This window comes from Ochlerotatus camptorhynchus, unplaced genomic scaffold, assembly GCF_037179485.1.
Source record: "Ochlerotatus camptorhynchus isolate MF236.1 unplaced genomic scaffold, CSIRO-AGI_Acam_v1.1 ptg000143l, whole genome shotgun sequence".
Classification (NCBI taxonomy): domain Eukaryota; kingdom Metazoa; phylum Arthropoda; class Insecta; order Diptera; family Culicidae; genus Ochlerotatus; species Ochlerotatus camptorhynchus.
This window is the reverse complement of record NW_027040633.1, coordinates 925231-949458: the sequence shown is the minus strand read 5'-3', so window position 1 is coordinate 949458 and position 24228 is coordinate 925231. Positions and strand designations below refer to the sequence as shown.

At 39.3% G+C, this 24228-nt stretch overlaps 1 protein-coding gene across 2 annotated transcripts in view; it reads right to left on the bottom strand.

Annotated features, from left to right (window-relative positions):
* The window catches only part of LOC135700851 (fatty-acid amide hydrolase 2-A), a 30452-nt gene extending 8464 nt beyond the window's left edge, over positions 1-21988 (bottom strand). Inside the window, exon 1 of one of the 2 annotated variants that reach the window (XM_065221508.1) lies at positions 21740-21988. In XM_065221508.1, the coding sequence (XP_065077580.1) occupies positions 21740-21825 (86 nt within the window). In that variant the 5' untranslated portion in view covers positions 21826-21988. Of the gene's footprint in view, positions 1-20628; positions 20858-21739 lie in introns of those variants that run through there. The other variant, XM_065221509.1, reaches the window with a different exon arrangement.
* Positions 21989-24228: the final 2240 nt, after the last annotated feature.

Sequence of the window (24228 nt, the reverse complement as noted above, 5' to 3'; positions counted from 1 at the left end):
AGAGTATAAACCGACAGAACCCCGCTCAAATTCCTATTCCTACGCAAAACACTAGCTCCTGCTGCAGTTAACAAATAACATTTATTATTTAAGATCACGTAGTCCTACGTCACCATTGCGTACAACCCCATAGGGCTTTTTTGTATGAAAAACACCGCTCGACCGAATACGAGAATATGGGTGTATAAAAAAAATCTAAAGAAAGGCTGAAAATAAATTTTAAATAATAAACTCAACCTGAACAAAGGCTGAAAATAAGTGAATCTAAAGATGTTCCATCATCGAAGAGCTGAACATAAACTTAAATAATAAATCAATAGAACTAGCCTGAATGGCGGCTGAAAAAGTTAATCATTATAATATAAATCCAAAGATGGTGGACGGAGAGCTGATAAAATAGATCAATATGCCCAGCCTGAACAAATTCAATTTTCTTTTATAAATGTCCGGAGGATTAAGAAATCATGCTAGTAGGGAAGGTAAGCCATTGGATACATCTAGCCGGTGCTACTGACAATAGCGCAATGTTTAATATCTGATTTGCCCGAATCTTGTCTGAATGCTAGTTTGTGTAAACACATTATGTTCAATCAAGTTGATCTTCCGCACACACCGAAAAAATAGATCTCACGCGGTCGATATCATGTTCCACATTCACTCAATCAAAAGCGTTTCTAAATGTACTCAATACATTTTTCATCATATCATCTATTTATTCTACTTTCACGCACAAAAGATCGCAGTCCACGCAAAATCAAGGTCATGCAGAAATGATCCAAATGCTGCAAATTTAGACACTGCAAGGATAACCTTGATTGCGGCTTCTATTGTTATAAATATACTCGCACGCACACTAGTCCTTACCGAGGCCTTCGTCATTATATGCGCCTCCCGCATACACCGCACAATAGCACAATCAATCAACCTCGCTGTGCGGAGGAGAAACCTAGGGGCACGCAATAACCTTTAACTCCAACGCAGGCAACGGCTGTAATTAACTTAATTCCATTAACTACTGCTTTAATTACATTAATTGCACAATGTAGAACATTAACTACTTTTTAACTCCATTAATTACAGTTGAAATTTCGTAATTAAAGTACATTAATTACATTCTCAATGCGTTTAATTACATTAATTACGGATTAATTACCGTCAGTACTACTTTAAAACGCATTAATTACTTAAGTACACCGGTTCTTTATATTGCGTACCCCTCGGGAGAAACTTAAAAACACGTCTGCACTGATCGTCTACCGATCAAAGAATCTCGTTTGCAAAGCAACTTTGTGCTTGACAAAGAGAGTGTGGTTCTCCCACCTGCTTCGCACACTTTTTGCAACTAATCTTGGAGAAAGTGGATAAGAAGAATTAACGAAGAAGAATTTTGCCATTTGCAATTGCAACCCTTCGCTAAGTGGCACTCTTTGCGTCGGAGTGGTCGGAGCGGTGATTACACTTTGCATTTTCGTTATTTTTCGGTGTATGTGTGTGAGTCTTTCTTCTCTTCTCCGCCGCTTTATACTTAGGGATCGTCCATAAATTATGTCACACTTCTGTTGGGTTTTGGAAACTGTGACGAGCAACACAAAAAAAATTATTGTCCATACAAAAAATGTGATAAAGGGGCGAGGGAGGGGGGGTTGAAAATGGGCCAAATTTGACATAATTAATGTAAACAGCGTCCGAATGTTCAGCTGTTGAGATTTCGGTAAAATTTCACAGATTTCGGTAAAACAAAACGTTAAATTTTGACCAACAGTTGAAAAGGGTCTATCAGCATTTGTAGCCAAAACTTGATGAAAAATTCTCGCTGAAACCGGTCCACTAACTTTTCGAGGTTCTTAACTATTGAATGTGAACTCAAAAAATCTTGCTTAAAATCATTTCTTAAAGTTACTTCCCACCTCCCACCAATTAAAAAACTTAGCACGCCATTTGAAAGCTGAGACTTTATCCTATAAGATACACGCAAAACTGACGCTATGGAACTCCTAAATAGTTGAGAAATGTTGCAGCTGAAGCATCCAAGTACAGATCTTATGAAATGATTGAGATAGATCTTGACCCTAATTCAGCGTTTCTCAATCTCATCGGAGCTGCTCTCAGGTGGGTCGCAGAAATTCATAAAACTTGATAATGTTTTTAAAATTTCATGAAAAATTTATCGACATTCAAAATTAGCTTGAGATAATGCAAATTATTGTACACAGATAAAAATTCTAAATTTTAATTGTGATGTAAACATTCATTCACGTAAACTTAAATTTCAATTCACGCAACCGAGCAACTTGTAAACAATGTTGTTTACAAATATGGGCTTTTGTATACAATATTTGCTACATTGCATGAAATGTGTCAGAACTTTACATGATATATAATGTAAACTTATATGAAATGTGACGCTCCATTTATGTGCATCATATTGAACAGAAATTTACACTACTTTTTCGAACTGTGTAAATAATAGGATATTTGTGTTTTAGTGAGTTTATGGCCGTTTTAGTTGTTCGATTTTTGATTTATAGTCACTTTAACACATTTTAAGATCATTCGTTACTTGTCTGGGATAAGATTTGAACTCATGACCTTTAGCGTGAGAGGCGGGATACTAACTAATGCTTCGGCTCTGTCTACAAGGCCATTTTGGTGTTTTTAAAGCTATTTTAAGCCATTTATGAAATTGAAGGCCAATTTTGGATTTGGCGATTTAGCACAATTATTTTTTTTCTGTTTTAGCTATTTAAACTTATTTGAATTTTTTGTTTTGTTGCTTTGGCGTTTTTAAACTGTTTCAATACCTTTCTGTTTTGTGGGTTTCAGGCAATCATGCAGTGCGTTTTTTTTTTACTTTATAATTTTTTAACGACATTTTGGCCATACAACATTTGCATTCAATTTTGGTAGGTCGCAAGCTTATGAAATTTCTCGAAGTGGGTTGTTTTCGAAAAATGGTCATTAAATTTAGCAATAATTAACACAATGGAAACAAATTTACCTATCTACCGATCGTACTCCATGAAAAGTTAACAACACTGGTCGCAATCAGGGAAAGTTTGAGAACCGTTTCCCTAATCCATTCGCTGCAACAAGCTTTTTCGGTTTGAATGTTAAAAATACTACAATGAGGACAACCAGTCACGTGTTGCACAGTACGTACACAGTTTATTTTGTCCCCGTTTAATCAGGCTGATGAAATTAACATTTAGTTTTGCTTATTTACACCTATATACTTCCGCTAAAAGGAAAAGGAAATATCCGCCTCTCCGTTGACTAAAGAACCAACGCCGTTGAACACGTTTTTTTTCTGAATCGCAGCAATCGGGGCAACACGTGAATCGATGGATGAGCCGCGCAAACACAAAAATCAATTCGCAGACATGGCCAGCAGTGCGCTATTTCGTCATGCATGTAAATACGGCCAAAATGTCAACGAACCAGTTTCATTCAGCCTTTGGTGACGAATAATCAGCTGCTGCGGTGAAATAATACATTTCGCGATCTTTGTCTTTCGGAAAAGTACAACATCCCTGATGCCATTCACACTAAGCTGACATCTCTGTTTCTTAATCAAATTGAGGCTATTTCGGCATTAAGAGATCAATTCCCACAGTGAATACATATATGGTAATAACGGCGCAGGTGAATGTGTACACACACATTAGATACCAACCCAAATCATCTGCTGCTGTTTCTTGTTTGGAATCAGCGAGGCTCTTGTGAGATATGTGATCTGCGGTGCGAGCAGGGCTTTGATTTTCGAAACGTGTTTCTAAATGGTAAGCGTGTGACCTTGCATGCATCAACACCACCGACCTGAACAGGGCCAATATCAAACCTCCGGTATCATTTGACACGTGCAGTGGGTGGTGCACTCTTCCGTTTGGACGACTAGAAATTGTCCGGATTGAGGAAATGTGCGCTATTTCCAGCTGAACATTGCATTAGGTCCTAAGTAACAATGGCAGATTCTCTTCGATGAATTTCTCTTTGTATCCCCACGGCCATGCAAAAACATTCCCAAGTAATTTGAGCACACAGATTGATAAAAGAAGCTTTTATCCAGCATTTAATACGACAAACACAAGAAACGGTTATATTCTCAAGTTATTAAGGAAAGAGATATTCGACGAAGAGGATCGATCATTGTTACTTAGGACCTAATGCAATGTTCAGCTTGACTTTTATCTCAATAGATACTCCTCTAATGTTTAATAAACATAGCAGGAACAACGGTCAAGGTGGAATCGAGGTAGGCCGTGCATTGTAACTGACGTGTTTTGTTTTTGTTGCTAGGGGAAACAGGCCTATTGTTGCGATATGTTAGAAGCGGTCTCCATACACAACCATAGGCTGTTAATGCCTTAAACGTACCGCAACAATAGGACTGTGTCTCCCCTACTTTATTTTTTGCGAATTTTACTGCGTGTTAACTGTAAATTTAGTGTGAAAAACGTAAAACTTCTTAACTAGTGGCCGCCCTTAAACTTATTCAATAATTTCGCGTGTGTTTGAAAATGCTGTACCCAATTGACAGGATTTTTACTGCGAGTGTTCACTGTGTGTACACTGCCTATTTCCAATTACTACTCAATACGTGCCGGATTTAATACATTATCTATACATATTCCAGAACAACATGTGAAAAGGGCATACAAGCTTTTTGTAAACAAACCTTTGTAGGCCCTTTTCTCACCAACCGAGGGTCGCTCATGCAAACCAGCAATATCATCGGGAAGGGGAAAGTGTCCCCTACCCGGTGATGTTAAAGGTTTGCATTGGTGTCATATGGGTGGCGAGAAAAGGGCATAAGAAGGTTTGTTTACAAAAAGCTTTCACATGTTGTTCTGGATATATGATAATGCTAGTGGGGCTTATTGTATGTGAAAGTGAACTCGGAATGGACGTGAATTACCAGGCATTCTGAAATGGGCTGCTGGATCTGCAGTAGAGCTATCACATTCTATCTCCCGGACTAAAGCCGCATATAATTTCATTGCAAGTTGATTTTTTCCATAATTCCACTGCCGGCTAGTGGAGGTTATATTCAATACACACACATACCAGGAACAACGGTTAATGTGGTTGCATTCCTTTTGTTTGCGTTGGGTCTATCGAAAGTGAGAGCAAATCGACAACCGGAAAACTAGGGTAAATTGGACCTCCTAGTTTTAGCCATTGACGCAAAATGTATAACCTTTTAATTATTCTATCAGCAATGTTTTTCAATTACAGTACTCGTTCGATTTTGGCAACAAAATAACAAAACCGTTCGTTTTTGACACGAATTTTGCATACAATGTATTTTTGCTCTTTGTGATTACAATATTAAATAAAAGATTAACTATTAATAACGTCTTTGTCATAAGGATGACTAACGGGGTTCTAAAATCAACGTAATCATAATTTAAATTTCTAAATTAAACCGTGGTTTTCGTGAGGCATGGTTTATTTAAATAGTTCGAATTTCTTCTCCAAGTTAGTTCTTGAACATTATTTATCAGTTCAAAACATAGGATTCATGAATAAATTATTAATTTCAGTGAACCGCGACTACATTTATTGTGTGACGTCCTCGGATCACTGCCCAAACATGCACAAGTTTATGTCATCATTAATCTTTCATGGACTACCCGGGGTCCATCATAGGAATAAAATAAACAGAAACTTATTTTAGGGCATTTCAATTATAAGTGTGCCCATTGAAAATTTTCTGTTTCAATGCGTGAATTGACCGGCGATAGGGTAACACTCCTATAGTTGCGGTACGTTAGAAGCGTTTGGTTCCTATACTTGGGTATGAAATCCATAAGCAACTATAGGAACCTAACGCTTATAACGTACCGCAACTATTAGAGCGTTTACCCTGTTAGTTATGGTGGTGATAGCGGTTGAATAAATGGTGCGAAAAAGAAAATTAGAAACGCCAGCTGAGCGCTTTCGTAGCGTCAATTGAATGAGACTAATTCACAAGATCATGTCAATAAATACAATTTTGAGTTGGATGTTCAAGCCTTCGATTTGTGACAACTGCTGACTCACTCACATAAACTAACATCATCAGCACTGCCGCTCATGGCAAATCCGTCCCATATCACACATCAGCAAACCGAGAAAAACGTGTTTAAATTTGCATCGCACCATTGCTTGTTATGTAATTGGACAACCCGTTTTGCTGTTTTCCCAAACATTTCCAGAACAATCCCTTTTAAGTTCATTCAGTATTATGAAAATATGGTAATATAATATATATATTTCTAATGAAAAAATCAGTTTTGACAAAAACGCAAATCACATAAAAAATAAGGAATTCGACATGACATGTAAAACAAACCCATTTTAAAATTGCATCGCTTAAAACAATGTGTTCGTGCAGGTTACTACCATAGAGGTAACTCTAAGACTAGTAGGTCCCGAAGAAACGTGCTCAACTTTTTGGCTCAGCTCTGGTACTCTCTTCGGTCCCAAGCTAATCGATTCACCCCTCGAAACATAGGAAAATTCACTAACCCCTCATTTTATCTGTCAAACTTTCATAGCGAATCAAAGAAACATTGTGTAGTACTAGAATTTTGACTAGAATAGGATACGTTAATCGATTTGCTATAGCCTATTGGTCCCAAGCAAATCGATTAACGTATCCTATTCTAGTCAAAATTCGAAAGATAAAACTGACGAAGAGAGTCGATCAATGTTACTTAGGACCTAATGCAATGATCAGCTTAAATTCATGTAAAATAAAGTCAAGCTGAACATTGTATTAGGACATTAGGATTAGGATGTAATGTCGGCCTAAATGCCCCTAATTTGGGCTCATACATAAACTCAGCAATCGACTAAATTTTCAATAGCGACCAAAAATATCCATTAGTACCGTCCCAATGACGCGTTCATCTAGATAAAATTGATAAATAGTAGATTTTTAGCGATGGGCCCAATCTTAGATCCATAGGCCATTAGAGCCATTTCCCCTAGTTGATGTTTTGCAAAACTGAATTGAGTGCCCAAATCTCTATAACTTATTATACTCAGCATTTCATATCAGATAAGTCGCAATTAAAATTAATTTGTAATTTTACATTCGCAATGCGTGATTGTTCTATGTGATATAATTCACTACACATACACACACAACCATTATTGCAATTAACAACAGTCTCTTCAAAATCTACCTGTACACACCTCATCAAAACAACCTGGTTTGCGCTATGACCGTCATCGACGTCCAGTCTTAGAAGTTGATTCCACAAATCTACATTGAATCCTACAGCTAATAATGCCAAAGAACGCCATTTACTATTGACGCGTCATTGATCGAAACTAAAAATGATTCAAGTGAGCAATTATTTTTGCAGCATCATAAGCATTATCTTCATACGTTAGTAGATATTTTCTCGAACCGGTTGAGTATTTCACTATCAATCGCATGTAGTTCATTTCGTTGGCATCAAATTTAAGATTTGGTCCGTAACCGCAATCTCCGAAGATAAGTTATTACTGATTTTTAAAATATTTATATTTGAAGAAAATATTCAGGTTTTCTATTAAAATGAGAATATCTCCCTAACAAAAATCGGCGAGTTCATTAACATAAAACCAACCTGCCGTAAAATGCGTTCAAACGATCATATGAAATTGTAGAAGGCAAAATAATTGAACGATTAATTGCTTGTCATGGTTCATAAGGCTTCAAAAGAGCTTGAAGGAACAAACAAAAATAATCACTTATCTATTATACAGACATGCGGTGAAATAATCGTACACAACCAAATATTGATGACTGGTTGTTTTTTTCTTCCTTTGCACGCCATGCTGGTTGTTCATTTAGCTGAGTCTTATTTTAATTAATTCGTTTTTTATGTTTGAGACTCATCAGTAAAAAATACCTGGTTGACTTCTTCTGCGCTTCAGCTAGTGTCGTCTCTGTAAGATGTCAACTAACATTTTATGATTGATTCCTGATTTTTTTCTGATCGTTTCATTCGAGTTCTATCACTAGTATTATGCTACGGTCTTTTCAATTAAAACAAAGCAAAAGGAGACTACCCACGAATATTTCTTACAACGCACACAAGAACTGGCATCGTTATGAACCGGAACTGCATCGGATTTGTGAAATTTGAATGAAACATTAATACGTAGATAAAATAGACAGATCTCACCATGCGACACTGCTAATCTGAACACTTTTTAGTTTAAACTCCGCTCATCTACACGCCGTGCAATTGCTCAAACGTCATTGCACACATGAAATGGAGAAAACTGGTGTCACTTTTCAAATAGACCAATGTAACATATCCACCATTTTGATAAAATCGAAGTTGAAGTTCTACAGATTATTATTTCAACTGTTTAAAAACAATACATTTACTATGTTTAATGAAGTCAGTGAATAATAACGTTGAAAATTCAGTAGAAATGGTAATATCACAATTTTGCTTTGAATTACTACTATAATATAGAGAAAAAAAAACACACAGGACGTTTTGACTAGTCAAGTTGTACATGGGACATGTTACATTGGACGATTTTTTTCAATTACATAATCAATGAGTGTTGCATTGGACGTTTTGTTCTACATGATACTACACTCAAAAAATTCCACACGTCATCATCATGTGTCTCCCACTTAATTATGCGCTTATTGTGAAACACATCCATTTCATGTGTGAATCTTATGCTATGAATCATGCCTGAACACTATGGATTTGAATTGTGACACACTTGGATTCTATGTGTCTCATTTGGTGATATCAATAGCTTTGCTCATCATAGTTCATTATTCTACAATATTCTACTTTATCGACTTCTACTTTACAAATATATAAACAAAACAGAGGCCAGAGCTTTCACATATCTTTTTAATGGGTCTGATTTGGGATTCGATCATGGACTGTTGGAGTGTGCTGCTGCCGGATCTCACTGTGCCACGGTTGTTCTCATATATGAGGCGGGTTGATAGGATAAAGTCACAAGTCTTGTTTTCAGTGCTGTTAATTTTCATATCATTCGATTGAAGATGAACCAATACAACCATTCAATCAATTTTGTGAAAACGAATTCTCACATGACCATAACTTGACGAGCCCTTTTATCATTCGAAGCTCATCGTCACTGTCAATTGAGTCACTCACTATCATTTGATATACGACAGTGGAGTATGGAAGAAACCCAGCAAAATGGTCCCGAACAGACAAGTCGACTCGATGTCGGATCAATGCAAGGCAAATTTAAGGTCGATGTCGACCCAATGTCGTGTTGTTGTCGGGTCAATTTGGGGTTTATGTCGGGTCAACATTGGGTTGGGATTTGGTAGAAGTAAGGCTGGTGTCGGGTTCGCTTAGCTTTTTCGCCGGAATGTCGACCAGAGCTCCGTTTATGCGTAGGTTACACTCAATTGAATGATATCAAGCGTTTCTCAAATGAGAATGATCAATGCCTTCGTTCTTTCTTCATTTGAAACCAAAGTTTTTGAAACTTTGGGAGTTTCTGTTGAAACAAAATTTGGACAACTTACTATTTGACCTTCTGAAACTTACCCGTCATAGGTCTAAATTCTTCATTGTTGGCAATTTTAATGCAACAAACTGCTCATGGAATAATGGTCAAAGCAATTCCAATGGTAAAATTCTGATTTATGATTGCTCTGCATGTTATTACATTATTCAATATCTAAACAGCCCAACATGCTTTTCTTCAGCAAGAAATCCCTCAACTATCGATTTGGTCTTAACTGATTCATGTCAACTTTGTAGCCAATTGGTTATCTATGCTGACTCTACTTTCAACTACCATAGGGCTGATTGGGAGCAATATTGAACATTTATGGAATATGACTTCGATCAAAATATTCCTTTGCAAACCAAAGATGATGTTAATTATCTCTTCTATAGTGGAAGCATGAGCTGCTTCAGTACCAAAATTCGAAGTTAAATTCGATTCAATTATAATAGACGACAATCTTCATCTCTTTGATCCGTCTGGAAAATGTCCGTAGGAGGCAGTATCAAAGAACACGCGATCCTTCCATAAAAGTTATCTGGCGGGATTGGCAAAAACAAATTAAAAAGCAATGCTCTGTCCTGAGGAACAAAACTTTTGAAAATAATGTTTCTAAATTAGACCCGAGTTCCAAACCCTTTTGGAAACTCACAAAAATTTTGAAAAAAAAACCAGCTTAAGGGTAAGTTCACCGCTCCGAAAAAATAAATAAGTAATGGACGAAGTAAGATCTATAACTTAAAAGTTTCATAATATGAAAGCTCCAGGTGATGATGGAATGTTCTATATCCTCAACAAAAAACTTCCAGAGAGTACCTTGTCTTACTTGGTAACCATATTTAACAGATGTTTCAATTTGGCATACTTTCCTGATAAATGAAAAAAAATCAAAAGTTGTTCCAATTTTGAAGCTGGATAAAAATCCAGCTGTAGCTTAAAGCTACCGTCCAATAAGATTGCTCTCTTCAATAAGTAAACTTTTTGAAAAGATAATTTTTAATAGAAAGACGCTTCACATCAATACAAACTCAATTTTTGCAGTTGAGCAGATCGGATTTCTCCAACTCTTAAAAATTTAATTCGTTCAAACAAATCTGGAGGCTGCTCAACTGGAGTTGCTCTTCTAGACATAAAGGGTGATACGGTCAAAATTTGGTCAATATCAACTTGACGTATTTCTTTCAATTTTGCATTTAAAAAACCTGAACACCCCTCATTTTGAAGGTGTGTGTGTGTAGAATATTGCTCCTATTTTGATTTTGGAATTCACTCTTCAGTTGTCAAAATGCCGTCCAAGCAAGAAGAGCAGCGTATCAAAATTTTGCTCGTGCATCGCGAAAATCCGAGCTACTCGCACGCAAAGTTGGCAAAATCGCTAAAAGTTGCCAAATCAACCGTTACAAATGTAATTAAAGTGTTTGGGGAACGTTTGTCGACAGCCAGGAAGTCTGGATCGGGGGGAAATCGAAAACCGGAAGCCGCTGAGACGACAAAGAGAGTTGCCGGTAGTTTCAAGCGAAACCCTAACCTCTCTCTCCGAGATGCCGCAAATAAGCTGGGTGTATCGTCTACAACCGTGCATCGAGCCAAAAAACGAGCCGGACTATCGACTTACAAGAAGGTAGTGACTCCAAATCGCGATGATAAACAAAATACGACGGCCAAAGCGCGATCCCGGAGGCTGTACACGACGATGCTGACGAAGTTTGACTGCGTTAAAAAATGGACGACGAAACCTACGTCAAAGCCGACTACAAGCAGCTTCCGGGACAGGAGTTTTATACGGCAAAAGGAAGGGGAAAGGTAGCAGATGTTTTCAAGCACATGAAACTGTCAAAGTTCGCAAAGAAATATCTGGTTTGGCAAGCCATCTGTACCTGTGGCTTGAAAAGCAGCATTTTCATAGCTTCCGGGACTGTCAACCAAGAAATTTACGTGAAAGAGTGTTTGAATAAACGTCTGCTGCCTTTCCTGAAGAAACACGGTTGTTCCGTACTGTTTTGGCCGGATTTGGCATCTTGCCATTACGGTAAAAAGGCCATGGAGTGGTACGCCGCCAACAACGTGCAGGTGGTTCCCAAGGACAAGAACCCTCCCAACACGCCAGAGCTCCGCCCAATTGAGAAATACTGGGCTATTGTCAAGCGGAACCTAAAGAAGACCAAAAAAACTGCTAAAGGCGAGCAGCAGTTCAAGGCAAACTGGCTTTCTGCGGCGAAGAAGGTGGACAAGGTGGCTGTACAAAATCTGATGGCAGGGGTCAAGCGTAAGGCCCGGCAATTCGGATTTGGAAAAGCGGAAGCCTAACTGAATATTTTTCCTGAATTTTATACTAATTGAACTTGATAAAGAAATTTAATTTGATTTTTTAAATAAACGATTTCACCGATTTACACGCGTTTTCCCTTGACCAAATTTTGACCGTATCACCCTTTAGAAAAAGCGTTCGACATTGTTTGGCATGAAGGTTTGATTGCTAAATTAAAAAAGTTTAATTTTCCACTCTATATTATGAAATTAGTTCAAAATTATTTAACTGACAGAACTCTGCAGGTAAATTATCAAAATTCTAAATCCGATCGACTACCTGTTAGAGCTGGAGTTCTTCAGGATAGTATTCTTGGGCCTATATTGTATAACATTTTCACTTCGGACCTCCTTGACATGCCTCAGGGTTGCCACAAATCTTTGTTTGTACCGATGACACAGGCATTTCTGTTAAAAGAAGAAGTTTTCGTGTTAAATGCAGCAGACTGCATAAAAGTTTAGATATTGTCTCATCTTATTAACAATAATGGAATATTTCTCCCAGCGCTTCCAAAAACCAACTTACAATAATTCCACATAAGCCTAGAGATTCGTTTTTGAAACCTAGTACTAGTCACATAGTCACAATGACAAAGGTCTGAATATGACTTTCAAGTTGCTTTTCTTGTACAATATTACCATAGAGGTAATTCTAAGACCAGAAGGTCCCGAAGAAACGTGCTCAACTTTTTGGCTCAGATCTGGTATTCTTTTCGGTCCCAAGCTAATCGATGCACCCTTCGAAAGATAGGAACATTCACGAACCCCTCATTTTATCTGTCAAACTTTCATAGCGAATCAAAACAAACGTACTGTAGCACTAGAATTTCGACTAGAATGCGGTACACTTATATATGTTACTTACCTTACCAATAAGGCTAAGGGCTTGTTGTCCTCTGCTGTCCGAAGAAGTCGTCTCCACTCTACTCGATCCATGACCACAGTTCGCCAGCCTCGTAGTCTGCGAAGAGTCCGCAGGTCACCTTCTACTTGGTCGATCCACCTTGCCCGCTGCGCGCCTCTTCTTCTTGTTCCTGTTGGGTCGCTTTCTAGAACCATTTTCACTGGGCCGTCGTGCGGCATTCTTACGACGTGCCCAGCCCACCGTAGTCGCCCAATTTTTGCAATGTGCACGATGGATGGTTCTCCCAGCAGCTGGTGCAATTCGTGGTTCATTCGCCTCCTCAACGTTCCGTCATCCATCTGCACTCCACCGTAGATGGTACGCAACACCTTCCGTTCGAAAACACCAAGGGCGCGTTGGTCCTCCACGAGCATAGTCCAGGTCTCGTGGCCGTAAAGGACCACCGGTCTAATCAGCGTCTTGTAGACAGTCAACTTCGTGCGGCGGCGAATTTTATTCGACCGGAGCGTCCTCCGGAGTCCAAAGTAGGCACGATTCCCTGCCATAATGCGTCTTTGAATTTCTCTGCTGGTATCATTTTCGGCGGTCACCAGTGAGCCCAAATACACGAACTCATCGACCACCTCGATTTCGTCACTGTCAATCTGAACTCGGGGTGGGAGGCTAACATTGTCTTCCCTAGAACCTCTTCCTTTCATGTATTTTGTCTTTGATGCGTTGATGGCAAGTCCAATCCGTCTAGCTTCAGCCTTCAGTCTGATGTACGTTTCCGCCATCATCTCAAAGTTCCTTGCCATAATGTCAATGTCATCGGCGAAGCCAAGGAGCTGGATGGACTTCCTGAATATCGTGCCACTCGTGTCTATCCCAGCTCTTCTGATCACACCTTTTAACGCGATGTTGAACAGCAGACACGAAAGTCCATCACCCTGCCGTAATCCCCTTCGAGATTCAAAGGGACTCTAGAGTGTCCCCGATACTCGAACAACGCACATCACTCGATCCATCGTCGCCTTGACCAATCGCGTCAGTTTATCCGGAAATCCGTACTCGTGCATAATCTGCCATAACTGATCTCGATCGATTGTGTCGTATGCGGATTTGAAATCGATGAACAAATGATGTGTGGGCACGTTGTATTCGCGGCATTTCTGCAGAATCTGCCGAATCGCGAAAATGTGGTCCGTGGTAGCGCGGGCACCCATGAATCCCGCCTGGTATTGCCCCACGAACTCTCTTGCATATGGTGACAGACGGCGGCATAGAATTTGGGAGAGTACCTTGTAGGCGGCGCTCAGCAGTGTGATCGCGCGGTAGTTGCAGCAATCCAACTTGTCGCCCTTTTTGTAGATTGGGCATACGACACCTTCCATCCACTCCTCCGGTAATATCTCCTCCTCCCAAATCTTGGCAATTACCCAGTGCAGCGCTCTAGCCAGTGCTTCACCACCGTATTTTAATAGCTCACTTGGTAGTTGATCTACACCAGTTGCTTTGTTGTTCTTCGGCCGACCGATCTCCTCCTCAACTTCTTGAAGATCGGGGGCCGGTAGCCTGTCGTCTTCTGCGCGTGCTCCAAGGTCTGTTGCCGTGCCACCTTCGTTTTCTGCTGCTTCACCGTTGAGGTGCTCGTCATAGTACTGCTTCCACCTCTCAATCACCTCACACTTGTTCGTGAGAAGGTTACCGTCCAAGTCCTTGCACATATCGGCTTGCGGCACGTAGCCTTTGCGCAAACTATTTAGCTTCTCGTAGAACTTCCGTGTGTCGTTTATGCGGTACATCGCCTCGCGATCTCGGTCTTCCTGCTGACGCTTCTTCCTTCGGAAAACCGAGTTTTGTCTGTTCCGCGCTTGTCTGTATCGCTCCACATTCAATCTCGTGCGGTGTTGCAGCATTCTCGCGCGTGCTGCATCCTTCTCCTCTACTAACAGCTTGCATTCGCTCAAACCAGTCATTTCTTCGGTCCGGGATTGCAGTACCTAGTGCCGCTGCAGCAGTACTACCTATGGCTGAACGGATGTCCCTCCAGCCATCTTCAAGAGAAGCTGCGCCAAGCTGCTCTTGCGTGGGTAGTGCAACTTCTAGCTGCTGCGCGTAGTCCTGGGCACCTCGGCGTCCCGTAGTTGCTCAATGTTGGGTCACGGCGTTCGACTTCGACGTGTGTTATGCACCGTCGAGAGTTTTGAGCGCATGCATACTGCAACTAGGCAGTGGTCCGAATCTATGTTCGCACTGCGGTACGTGCGGACGTTGATAATGTCGGAGAAGAATTTCCCGTCGATTAGAACGTGATCGATTTGGTTTTCTGTGTGTTGGTCAGGTGATCTCCAGGTGGCTTTGTGGATATCCTTGCGGGGGAAAAAGGTACTTCAAACTACCATATCCCGAGAGGCTGCAAAGTTCACGCATCGTTGGCCGTTGTCGTTCGATACGGCATGCAGGCTGTTTGGCCCGATTGCCGGTCTATACATTGCCTCCCGTTCTACCTGAGCGTTCATGTCGCCGATGACGATTTTGACGTCCCGTTGCGAACAGCCGTCGTACACCTGCTCCAGCTGCGCATAGAACGCTTCTTTCTCGTCGTCGGGTCTCCCTTCGTGCACGTTGATGATACTATAGTTGAAGAAACGGCCCTTAATGCTCAACTTGCACATCCTCGCGTTGATCGGCTGCCAACCAATCACGCGTTGGCGCATCTTACCCAGCACTACAAAGCCGGTTCCCAGCTCGTTGGTGATGCCACAGCTCTGGTAGAAAGTAGCCGCTCGATGCCCGCTTTTCCATACCTTTTGTCCCGTCCAGCAAAGTTCCTGCAGTGCTACGACTTCGAAGTTGCGTGGTTGAAGTTCGTCATAGATTAACCTATCGCAACCCGGGAAGCCGAGCGATTTGCAGTTCCATGTTCCGAGTTTCCAATCGTAGTCCTTATTTCGTCGCGTAGGTCTGTGCCAATTGTTCCGATCCGTATTTCTTTCTGTACTTATCCGCTTATATATGTACTTGGGACCAATAGGCGAGTCAAGTAGTTAGCCAATTTAAAATCGTTAGTTTCCATTAGTTGGTATTACCGAGAAATTTCGAATGTTGAGACTTTAGAACAAATGTCCAACAAAATAATTAATAATTTCAGGTAAAAATCGAAGCAATCCTCAATTACAACGATTAATTCCTTTTATATTTAGATTAGATTGAATGAAATGAAAAGTAATTTAATTTGAATTTGGAACAAATAAAAAGTAAAAAAAAAGAACTTCGTTGATCTTCAGGAAACTTCGTAGAACTTCAGGAAAATGCGTAGAACTTCATGGAACATAGTGGATGTTCAGGAAACTACGTAGAAATTCAGGTAACTACGTAGAAGTTTACCAATCTTTCTAGATGTGCAGCAAAGGATGTAGAAGATCAGCTAACTCTGTAGTGGATCAAGTAACTTCGAAGTGCAACGAAGTTCAAAGTGTAGAAGTTCAACAAATTAAGTAAAAGCTTAGCGAAATATGTAGAAGCTTAATGATCTTTATAGAACTTTATTTAACTTTCTAGAATTTATGGAAACCTGTTGCTCGACACTATCCAGTCATAGGTTGCCATGGCAGTTTGTTTTGGATCTGCTCCTCTCTGATAATTCTTTATTTGAAACTACATACTTTAAAGATTTATTTGGTATCAATAGATTTAAAATCGATTGATAATTGCTGAGTAATGATTTTTCGAACATTGCTAATCTACTGTTGCACATTTTACCGGAGGCATTGTGTGTGTTAATATCAGGTCCAGAGCTGGTAAATGTCACGGCCATCATGCGACAATGAAAAACAGGTCCTCTCACTATCACAAGACGAACCTACCTACACAGCAAAAAAAAATAATATCACATCAAAGTGGATGAACTTCAATCGTGTCAAAAATATGGTGTAATATTACTTGTCAAAAAGGACTAAATTACCATTAACACAGTGCATGAACTGACATTACGCTGCTTTTACTGCATTTGTTTATTTCTGCGGCCATAAACATAACATGAGATTTTCGACATGATTGTAAAAATTGTGTATGTGTGTTCTTTGATTGAAAAAGATATTTGCCAGCCCTGATAGGTCACTTCTTTGAAGTTCGTTTCAATGTTTTTCCTTGATTTGCTTTCCGTCGATCTTGTTTTCCGCACTGAGTACCAATGCTACCGACGCCTGGGAGGCACCTCCCACAACTGGACCTAACCTATCGACCCTTCAACTCTTGGCACGGGGACCAACGGCTTTACTCCCCTTTCGAAGGAAGGCGTGATCACAGATTTTATGCCTCAGAAAATCCCGACCATCGGCGCCGCTATATTTGAAGTTCGTTGGAATAGTTCAGGAAATTATAGAAGTGCAGTAAACTTGGTAGAAATGCAGTAACTTTATTTGTAACGTAGTGCTGGAAATTTTTAAAAAGTCCAGGGAGCTTCTAAGAAGATCAAACGATGTCGTACAAGCTAAGCAAACCTCTAAGAACTTCAGGGATCTTCATTTCTGTTTAGGGAATATCGCAGCTGCTTGGCAGACATCGACTTACGAATGCGGTGTTGCAATAAACTTCCTGGAAGTTTTTGGAACTTAATTTAATTTCAAGGAATGTCCCAGATGTTCTGGAATATTCGAAGAAAAGAACGAGGTTTTTTCTCCAAATGTTCAGTCTTGACAAATGTAAATTTACATCTTTGAATCACAAACATACCAAATTCTGTAAAATTACATGTACAATTTAATAACATCTTCAATTTTTTATCGTTTGTAGCAGATTACGTCGCAAGTAATTTTCATTATGTTTTAGTGTGTGGGAATGATGTCCAGTTGAAGTAGATAATACAGTTCAAGATCAACAATTGAAAAGGCCTCAACTCCATTTTGTAAACAAACTTTGAAAGGCCATTTTCTCACGAACCGAAGTCCGCAAACTAACAAAATGAACAGGTAGAGGAAACTCTCCTCTACCCGATTGTGTTTAAGGTTTGCGAATGTACACTCAATAATATAACTAATCGAAGAAAGATTAAAATTTAAACATGTTATGGTTAAGCAATGTTTATGCATAGATCGGCTTAAAATTTGATCCCATAATTATACTAAGTTCGAATATTGGCGAGGAATTCGTCCAATGTTTATTAAATTGCCACGTTGACAGGATGACGCTTGCAGTTGTTCGGTTAGTTTTTAAGATTACAATTCACTTTTTTTAGTTTTTAGCAAGGTTCTTAATTTTAGATACTCATGATCGCTGACATCACCGTGGATTTTTTCCGCTGGCCAGCCAGTTGCATGCATCGGAAGCATTGAAGAGCTGGATAAGTACTCATGTGTGCGAATAAGCGTTCGCCATAGAGCCATCGACCACTTTGAAATCCCGTCGAATTTCCTGGGAAATTCTCCGCAGTGATTGCTGGTTCGAGTCCGGTTCGATGCCCTTCACACTGAATCACTATCCGTTTGTGAATGCTGCGGATTTCCTAAGCAACAGCTTACCGGCTGACGTCATTGGCGAGGGAATCGATAAGACGCGTGGTTGTTGGTCATTTAACGGCTTTGTTCAACAAGCCCCCGTTATAGAACCTGTACCATAGAGGTAACTCTAAGACCACTGGGTCCCGAAGAAAATCATTATTATTTTTGGCTCACTCAGTACCAGAACAACGGTCCCAAGCAGTCCCAAGCTATTTCACTCACCCCTGCATGTTCTGCATGAATCCACACACCCCTGATGTTATCTGTCAAACTTTCATAGCGAATCAAAACAAACATAGTGTAGTAATAGAATTTCAACTAGAATAGGGTACGTTAATCGTTTGCTTGGGACCAATAGGCTACTAAAGTGGTGAGTCAATTTAAAATCGTTAGTTTCGTATTGATTGTTGCCTGTACTGCACCGGACTAATTAGTGCTGACTAGTAATTCGATGGTGGTGGTCCACAAGTGCGATGCGGCTGAACTTGATTAACTCGGTACCATGTCCGGTAGTGAACCGGATTCTAACTCGAGCGGTTTTGTATGACGCAGCGATCAGAACAATTTATAAATAAATATCCTTATTTATTTCTATGTTGATAGGTACCTAGTACCAAGAAAATAAAATATGATTTTGTTTTTTTTTGCAGCATTTTTGATTTGCATTAAAAACAAAGCAAATGAAACTGACAGAAAAGCATACTCTAAATACAAATAAAATAGCGGTTATGAATCGAATAAAAACATTCACTTTATTCTATCTATGCATAAACCATTTTTATACTAAGTTCGTATTCTCTCACTTTATACCAAGCTATGCGTCGGTCAGGAGAGTTGAGATTTAGCGTAACTTTTAATCTATTTATATTTCAAAATCTTTTGAGTATAGGTTTCGGTTCGCGACAAAATGGCCTTTCAAGGTTTGTTTACAAAATGGAGTTGAGGCATTCTCAATTGTTTGTCTTGAGTTATTTATTAATGGCATACTCTCGGCTATAAACATCAAGTTGGAATTTCGACTAATGAACACAGCAAAAAATAAATTTTAATATTACATCCAAGAGGATGCACTTCAATCATTTCGAAAATCTCTTGTAATTTGTATGACCACAAAAATAAACAAATGCAGTAAAAGCAGCGTAATGTCAGTTCATGCACTGTATTAATGATAATTTCGTCCTTTTCGACAAGTAATATTACACCATATTTTCGACACGATTAAAGTGCATCCACTTTGATGTGATATCAAAATTATTTTTTTGCTGTGAAGTCATTTCTATCTTGCAATAACGCGAATTTCGCAGTGTAAATACGTAGTACACTCAAAATAATCCTCACATCAATGCTACGTGAAAACACACATAGATTTTTTCTATCGCATTTTTCACGTAAGACTTACGTGATTCACATATGGAGCTTCTACGTCACTGGATTATCACGTAGAAGTCATGTGATTCTTTCGATAAAATTCATGTGATTGCAATTGATTATTTAATGCCGATTTGATTTAAATAAAATGTATCCTTTATTTCTTAATATACATAAATAGACAAAAAACAAAAATAAATCGGTATTAAAAATATAATGAAACAAAATTCGACCGAGACAAGGATCGGAAACAGGAACACTAACAAAAATGCATCGGATTATAACTTCTGAAATATACTAAAAAAGGAACAACCTAAATTAATTTCCATGTAAAATTTTAATTATTTATACCTACTACTCGATATTGCCTCACAAAAATAAAAATCAAACCAATATGGGCTTTCAATGACATGTAAACATGCACAATGAACTAGCGTCGTATTGAATAGCACTATGAGTGAACTCATTTATTTTTTCGGACGTGAAAATCACTTAGGGTTTACGTGAAACGCACATAGAATCTGTGTATGTGTAAATCACGTAAACTTCATTAAAAATTCTGGCGGTTTCGAAAGGAATTTCGGTTCACATATAAGTGGTATCATGTAGCGTTTACTTGGGCCACGTAAAATTGACAGCAAAGTAAAAAGAGATACCCTACGTGATTTTTCACGTAACAATAACGTTTCGATTATTTTGAGTGTAGGCACACCAAATCACTTAATTCTGTTCAGTAAAAGGCTCTCATGCTTTAAACAATGCATGGCAGATTAAATTAAAAATAACCACTTCGTTCATATTTGCACTTGCTTACGGAATGGAGAGGAATGACGACTTCACGCAAGTGTATTCTTCCGGAATATCTCACCTCTATAGGGTACAAAGTCTGAGAAGAATTTCATAACTTTTGTATAGAAGTTGAAGATTTCAATCGGTGATATATTATTTCCGAATCCAATTCAGGTGATGAAATTCCTTTACAGACGTTGCTGCCTAATATCAAACTTCCATCAACTTGCCTCTATTTTCCAATGTCTCTGCTGTTACGTGGCGAGCGACTTCACAGTTTCACCTAAAACACCGACCCACAGATCGTAACCTGCTTACGTACTATCAATTAGCCGTCAACATAAATTTCACTATCACTGCCACCAGAAGAATTCTTATATTTTTTGCAAAAACACTATCTACAGCCAGCGCACGCTTTAAATCCACCGTACGAGCAATCCGCCCAGATAAGCTATCTTCATCCTGTTTAGCAGCTGTATTTTCGAGATTGTTGTTGCCACTTAGAACTTTGCTCCGACCTGCGACGCCACATATTTGGATGCAAATACCTATCTTCTCAACCGCACAATTCTCTGTACCACTTTTAAGCATCCCGTCAATCAAAACTGCATCTCACTTAGTGTATGTGATGAAGTGTAACACTTTTTCCACATTGCACTCCCTCAGACGAGAAGATGAGCATTGCAGTATGAGCTAATTAACTTTCTCTTTGAAACATACGAATGCTTCAGTTTTGTTTTCTACTGACGTCTTCTACGCGAGCCAGCCACGAAAGATGTTCAACTCTGCTCTCAACCATTATTGTGGCCATGGAGCGTGAATGAGTAGCTGATGTTCAATGATCAGCAAATCAGCTGGTCTAAGGAGCGAACAAATCAACTGCTCTGAGCGAGGAGAAAGAGAAGCGGAACAAGGTTCATTTGGATTTGGTTGTGTTTGAGAGAGCGCTGGAAATCCGCATTATTGTACGGCCCTGATGAGAGTAACCCTAACTTGAGTCGAATCTGATTCAAAAAGGCAAAAAGTGGGGTTATTCAATGAATGAGTAAAATTTTCCCCGATTTTCCAGGAAATGAGGAAAATCAAGAGAGATATTTCACTCAGCCTATTAGTATTCTCCTAGACTGAGTCAAATGTTCGGCGATTTTCTGGAAAGCGAGGAAAATTTTACTCATTCACTGAGTAACACAAATTGCAGTTGAAAATTTTGAATCGAATCCGATTCAGTCACTGAGTTACTCTCATTAGTCGTGTGGTACTCCAAGCTGAAGTATGGGACATAAACAGGCATCCCCGTTATTGAGCAGAGTACGGCGTAGTTATGTAAGAAAATTCTGCTTACCAACGGAACCGGCCATGAGTTATGATGTCAAATTGATGAATGCGTCAAAATTAGCACCCTCAACTCGACCGCTTTGGAAGCACTTACCTGTGGAATTCTCGCTTCACCATTCGACATCCTTTGGAGAAGATCTGCAACAGCAGCTGGATGGCTGCATATGCATACGAAAGCATTTTTGACACTTCCAATCTATAATTAGCACAATGTAAATAGTAAAGTCCACGAGCCGCCGCACGACTACACTTCGAAGGCGAGAGCGAACTGCTAGGTCCGTCCGATTGGTTTGCACGCGGTAATGATACTGCTTTGCTTGCCCGTCCATGCACTCTCCAGCTTGACTGAAACACGTTGAACTTCCAACGATCTCCTACACTATCGTCATACAACAACGTCTATACTATAAATAGAAGATACCACCAACAACACGTAGCACGCCTCACTCACTATGCATTACATACCTACTTACGACAACTTATAAGATATTGCATCTGATAGTGGTCAGGTTACAGATTTCATTTATGTATCTGTTATTAATATAGTAGGATAGACCGGATATGAATTTTGCAAGCACATTCAAACTGGAAATCGATAATTTGCGTTGTTGTTTGTTGCAGTCACTGCAGTGCAACTATTGTCTTCTGTACCCTACGTACGTCATATGCGATTCAAATGGTTGACTATACAAATAATACCAACTAGGTCGTGCTGACCCCATCAACATATAGGCAAACTGGCAGAAGCAGTAGTAAAACATTTGCTTCAAGAAAACTTGATGGAAGTGTAGAAGAAGGAAAAAACAGAGTCCACTTGGTTTGTATGGTTTTCAGTTCAGTAAAAAAAAACAGCGAACCATCAGAGAGAGGTTCATTCGCTTGAGTTCAGACATGGTTGTGTTGGTGGTAGGCTGCGGTTAATGTTGTTTGTGTTCATTTGCCTCTAGCTTGTTCAAATACCGGTTTGCTGTGTTGACTGCTGGTTTGTTTGGATGAATTATGCAGCACATGCCAGAAAATTAAGACAACTAGACAAAATATGTTTTCGACGTGCTGTTTAATATCACATGGAAGAAAATCGCCTTCTCATCACTTTTGAAAATTTAATAATAACCCACCAATTGCAGAATTTTCGAATGTTTACTAACCAACTGAGTTGAGCTGAATTCCCATTGATTAGTGTCAACCCTAGCTCCTCCCAAACAAAGCTACCCGTAATAGTAGGCGACAAAGTGTCTCCATCGACAAAGTTCAAATAGAAGCAGACGCATGGTGCATTATCTTTTGTAAACAGCATTGGCGTTGACCTCATTTTTATGTGTGCTTGGCATACACAGTTGACGTAACATAGTTCTATTTGAAGTAGTAGATAGAATAGAGTTTAAGCTTTTTATAGATACGTAAAAAAACAGTTGTTAATTCGAGTAATAACCTAGTGAGAAATTCTCGCTGCACATCTCGGACTTTAAGTGTAAAAAATCATTGGTGTTGATTCAAATGTTAAAATTTATCTACTATTTGCATATCTATAGTAAACTATGATCCTAATCTTTCAATTACTTTAAAGAAAAACAAATTTAAACAACTGAGTGAAAAGTTATTAACAAATGAGCAGTTGGTGTGTACAACTGTGTATGCCAAGCATGCATAAAACCAATAGTATGTGGAAAAAATGTAGAGGAACGTGGGATAATACGCGCCCCTATAGAGGGTCTAGTATAAGAGAGGAGCGGACTGCCAATGTAATCAAGACAGGCGCTCATTGGCGTAGCTAGAAAATTTCTCTGGAGGGGGCCTAGGGAGGACCTGTGTATTTTTTTATTGTGCTAAACTACGGTTAAACAAAAACTCGCGAAGATGCTATTCAATTGAATTACGTCAAGGCAACTTGTTTTTGTGTATTTTTTTCAGTGACCAATAATATGACGTTGAGACTTCCTATTATTTTAATGGTGATACAATAGATTGGGGCCTCCCTTAGCTCAGTCGGTAAAGGCGCAGCTACAAAGCAAGACCATGCTGGAGATGACTGGGTTCGATTCCCGGTCCGGTCTAGGAATTTTTCGGGTTGGAATATTTCTCAACTCCCTGGGCATAGAGTATGATTGTACTTGCCACACAATTATACTAATGCAAAAATGGTAGCAGGCATCGAAAGCTCTCAATTAATAACTGTGGAAGTGCATCTAGAACACTAAGTTAAGAGCACGCAATAAGCTAATATGCCATAAGCAATAAGCTTGAAATGCGAAGAAGAAGAAGAAGACAATAAATTTTATTATATTTATTTCATAACCACGATTAGGACCTCGATTGTAGGAGCCTCAAAAGTTCACTGATTTTGAACAAGCAATGATCGTTTTCTAATGAAATCACCTGCGTTCTGATTAGCAATGGGCGATCTTGGATCGAAACACAAAAAATCGATTCTTTTGGTTCGATTAATCGATTTTTTTAATCGATCTCAAACACGACAAAAATCGAGTGGATCGATTTTTTTGATTCAATTTTTGTTTCGATCAAAAAAAAAATCAGTGGGTTTGCATTTGCAATTTAATATTGGTTTTTTTTTGTCTTCACCTT